This window comes from Oncorhynchus nerka, linkage group LG14 (genome assembly GCF_034236695.1).
Source record: "Oncorhynchus nerka isolate Pitt River linkage group LG14, Oner_Uvic_2.0, whole genome shotgun sequence".
Lineage (NCBI taxonomy): Eukaryota > Metazoa > Chordata > Actinopteri > Salmoniformes > Salmonidae > Oncorhynchus > Oncorhynchus nerka.
Window position 1 is genome coordinate 68,056,301 of NC_088409.1, and position 4,951 is coordinate 68,061,251.

General features: G+C 40.4%; 1 protein-coding gene across 1 annotated transcript in view; it reads left to right on the forward strand.

Annotated features, from left to right (window-relative positions):
- LOC115141752 (FRAS1-related extracellular matrix protein 2-like) overlaps nt 1–4,498 on the forward strand; it is a 118,747-nt gene extending 114,249 nt beyond the window's left edge. The window contains exon 26 of the mRNA XM_029680923.2: nt 404–4,498. Coding sequence (XP_029536783.1) covers nt 404–1,003 — 600 coding nt within the window. The 3' untranslated portion in view covers nt 1,004–4,498. The remainder of the gene's footprint in view (nt 1–403) is intronic.
- Nucleotides 4,499–4,951: the final 453 nt, after the last annotated feature.

The window sequence follows — 4,951 nt, forward strand, 5'->3', positions numbered from 1 at the left end:
TCATATTTCTAACATTCACTTTCACTGCTTTAAAGCTAGAATCCTTAGTTGCTACATCCAGTTTTGGACGTATACATTTATTATATATACCCATTGATTCTTGACGAATATAACTTAGAAATGCCTCATGAGCTTAGTTCAACTGTCGTAACTCAAAACATGGTAAAAACTATCATTTTGATATCATGGATGGTCAGCCCTGGATTGTCAGCCCTGTCAATGAATTTGAGAGTGGTTACATTTCTCCAGGCCCATCCCTCAGCTTTTTAGCAAAACAGAGGTGGGGTGTCGCTTGTTATTGTTTATATTAATGACTCTATCTTTAATGACCAGGGACCCGTTCCTGTCATGATCAGGTAAACTACCCAGCCCTCATGACTAACCCTGTTCCTCTGGTGTCCAGGTGTCAGCAGGGAGAGAGTGGTTCATCCACACCATCTACACCGTCCGCTCCAGAGAGAATGCTAACAGGGGCATCGGGAAGAGAAGTCTGGAGTACCACACACTCACCCAACACAGCAGTTTGGCTGCAGGAGGCCACTCCCTGACCCAACACAGCAGCATGGACAGAGAAACACAGCATCAAACTATGGCTGCAGGAGGACCGTCCCAGTCCCAGTTTCGCTCCAGGCGGTCAGCAAACAGGGTGCCAGACCTGACAGAGGACATCGGCCTGGACAACAACCGAGGCACCAACATTCTCCATATCGCCCTGGACCTCAGCCGCCAGCGCCGCACCAGCCCCGACCGGGAGGTCCTCACTCGGGGTGTGGTGCCCAGGGAGCTGAACCATCCTGAGGAGAGCGAGGACAGCCTGGTCCTGATCATAGGGATCCTGGTGGGCCTCCTCCTCACCATCCTCATCATCATCGTCATAGTGATATCCGTACGGTCCAGACAGGAGAAGAAGAAGATGGAGGTTCCCACAACAACGTCAAGCTCTACTGAGCCCATGGTGACATCAGGGTTCACTTGCGGTGGCTTGGACAGCTCAGAAGTCTGACGGACAGACAGACAAACGGACTTCCTTCGACATGACCACTGAGACAGAAAGACCGATGGACGGATATTCTCCACAGAAAAAAAAAAACACTGACAGATGTTTGTTTTTTTTGTGTGTTTTTTTTTGCAAGTGCCTCATAATTTTTACATTTGGATATAAAGAGAGGGAGGGGTCAACTGAAACAACACAGTCGGCAATGAGAGCTTTGGTTCCGTACAAAAACCTACTTGAAATCCTGCAGTCCTTCTGCTCTGCTGTAGGGGAGACCATAGAGGTTAAACAATCTCTCTCTATGGGGAGACAGCCCCATCTAGGGCAGTACCTGTAACCTGTTCTGTTCAAGGCACTTGCCAGCATTCATTATTGCTTTGTTTTATGATGTTACACTTGATCCCAAAAATGTTTATGATTTGTCCAAAGGTGCTAAAGCAGCAGATGCCTCTGTCCTGTAGGATGGATGGTGGTCCTGTGAGTTGGTAGAAGGACATGTAGCAGGGCTATTCAACTCCAGGCCTGTAGGGCAGAATAACTGCTGATGGTCTTTTCTACCTGGTAGTTGATTGATTGATTGTCACTGATTGGCAGTAGAGTTCCATGATGTAATCAGTTTCTGGTTAGAATGAAAGAATGATAACCAGAAGTGTTTCAGCCTTCCAGGCCCAGAGTTGAATACCGGTAAGTGTTTCAGCCTTCCAGGCCCATAGTTGAATACCGGTATTCCTGGTATTCAGTATTCAATATGATTGCAAAGTTGTCATAGAACTGTCATAGTTGTCAATGTGTATGTTTGTTTTCCCGTGTCAAGCCACTGTCAATAATCTGCTAACACTGGGAATATGTACTACTGTAATGTTCTACTGTAGCTCTCTGTCAAACCTGGGTTCAAACATTATTTTAAATCTTTCAAGTATATTAGCTTTAGCCTGCTTTTTATATTGGTTCCACTGCAACAGGCAAGCTCAATTGATCACAGCTTAAGTATTTTACATGATTTAAAATAGTATTTGAACCCAGGTCTGCTCTCTATACTGTAGTATGGAGGCTGATTCGTGTTGAAGTTCAACAGGTGCCTAAGAATCCACTGGATGTTATACTGTAGTGAGTGTCCCAAATGGCACCCTATTCCCTATCAGTAGTGCACTATATAGGGAATAGGGTGTAATTTGGGATGAATACTTAGATTTTCTCTATTACATGGTTATTCTATTTGTTTTTGTTTGTATTAATGCTTATCTATCATTTGTGCCTGCTTCTGATTTTGTATTGTCTTTAAAATAATTGCTTAAACTTGTATAATAATGTGTAATGCAGATTTGGGGGAAAATGTGTCTAATCTACTGTAGCTAATTCAGACTCAGTTACATGTTTTTCTATCCTAACAGAGTTCCAAGATGATCACAATTTTGGGGGGGATAATTGTTCTCTCGATAGTCCCAAAATCACGGTTGTAGTGACTTTCTATAGCTATGTCCCAAATGGCATCCTATTCCCTATTTAGTGCACTACTTTTGATCAGAGGTACCATATAGGGAATAGGGTGCCATTTTGGACATATCCTATATCAGTGTGGTCCTGTATTTGAATACATTGTAAGTCGCTCTGGATAAGAGCGTCTGCTAAATGACTTAAATGTAAATGTAAATGTACATACAGTACTGAATTGAATCTAATGAGAAAAGGTATATCCTGTAGGGGAGAGTGGGTAAGTTGAGCCATTTTTTTACGTTCAGCATCACTCCATCAATGGAAATCTAGTATTCTTTCTAACAAAGATATCTACATATATTTCAGGATGTTGTGTATCCCTGAAAATAATCAGAATTCATGTAAACATTACAGTTTTGAAAACATAGCTTGTCAAAAGAAAGTGATATCTTGGCACGACTTACCCCTTCACATTTCTGTACTGAATGAAATATTACCAGTACCTTTCTAAAACCATGTCTATCTTTACTTTCCAAACACAATTCATCACAATCACTTTTGTGTATTTTAATCCCTCATATCCCAGCCTTTCATTATACCTGGGAAGAAAACATTTACTAAACTTACCACAAGGCAAACAGTTTGACTATATTAGCCCACATAGCTACAAGGATGCACATTCATGCTAGGTTTAGGACCTCATATTGTAGCTTATGGACCCCAACTGATGTATAGAACAATGATACGACTACCTATTTTGGTTTAGATACAAGCATCATGAAACCTCTAACACAATAAATTCATTTGACTTGGTGAAAATCTGTTTTTTGGAACATACTTGCTTACCACTTTTTCCAAGTGGTTTCTTCCTTCACAGACTCCATGAAATGATGACCTCTTCCTAAATATTTGGTCAAATGATTAATTTTGTGTTTGGTTTCCTAGAGACAAGAGTGGCTCAACTTACCCCTTTGACTCAACTTACCCCACTCTCCACTAGTGAGTTGATTTTAAAGACAGCTGGTCTGCAATGTACTGTTTATAGCAGCTCTGGATGGATCCACTAGGCACAGACTCATCATATAGTGAGTAGCTTATTCCCTAAATAGGGAGTAGGGTGCTATTCTGGACTAACTCTGTTTCTCTACAGGGCTATGAAGTGACTGATCTGTACCAAATGTTCCCCAAAGGTTTTACATTTATATTTAGTATCTTACTATAAAAACATTCATAATGGTCCATGAATATTGTCTGCATCCCAAATGGCACCCTATTCCCTTTATAGTTCACTACTTTTATAGTAGTGCGCGATATCGAGAAATGGGTGTTATTTGGGTGTCCGACCAGAAGGGAAAACCAACTATGATCTACTACAATCTAAATCATGGCTGTTAGAGATGTATGTTTATACATTACAGAAGTATTTATTTGATCACATAAATAGGGATTTTGCCAATAATAAAGATCTGATATTTGTTTCCCTCTGGAGATCATTTTCTAATCAGCCACAAACCACATAAAATATGTTTCAGACATGGTTGCCACTTTTGCAATGTAATGATGCATAAAGAAAAGGTATAGACCATCACCTTGTCAATAGATGCCCCAGTCATAATACTAAGATAACATACAATGACCTCCATACTGTATCTATAGATAGTGACTTCATAGACCCACTACTTTATAAACTTCCCATTTCTATATTCTTTGCTGTTTAATTTTTGAAAACATAAATGCTATGCAACTTACAATATCATACCACTAAAGTAGAATCCCAATATTTCTTTATTTTTGAATATGATTATTTTTGCTGATTTTTACATTTTGTCACTGTACCACCAATAGCTCTTATATCATGTTATTAACACCACCGTTATGATTTCAGGATTTTGTTGAATGCATCTAATGCCTGTGTGAGTGTATACACATGTATGTAATATATGTACTGCGAATAAATATACCGTTTGGATGTTTTGGGAATTATCAATGTTAAATGCATATGTGCTGTAAGTATTTGTAACATAGACCTAAAGCACAAAGTGGTCTGCAAATAAAGTTTTTTCAAGGAAATCAGACTGCTGTCTTGTTTGAAAAGCAGATGTTGTGTATGTATTTGGTCTGTTTGGAAAAGGCTACTTCCCAAATGGCACCTTATTCCCTACATAGTGCGATACTTTTGACCAGAGCCCCTATATATCGCACTACTTCAGACCAGGGCCCTATGGGCTCTGATCAAAAGTAGTGCACTATTTAGGGAATAGGAATCCATTTGGGACATAACCAAAATCTGGTTTCTGAGAAAACACGTGATGTATTTCATAATGTTCCTCCAATGCCAAGACTGGAGTCAGAGAAGCTGAAGGGAGGAGAGGTAGGTGGGCTAGAGGGGGTGTTGATGCTGAGGCCTTGTCCCAAATGGAACCCTATTCCCTATAGGCCTTGGTTAAAAGTAGTGCACTATGTAAGGAATAGGGTGCCATTTGAGATACGGAAACCTGTTCTCTTGGAGCTGCAGAGCCCAGA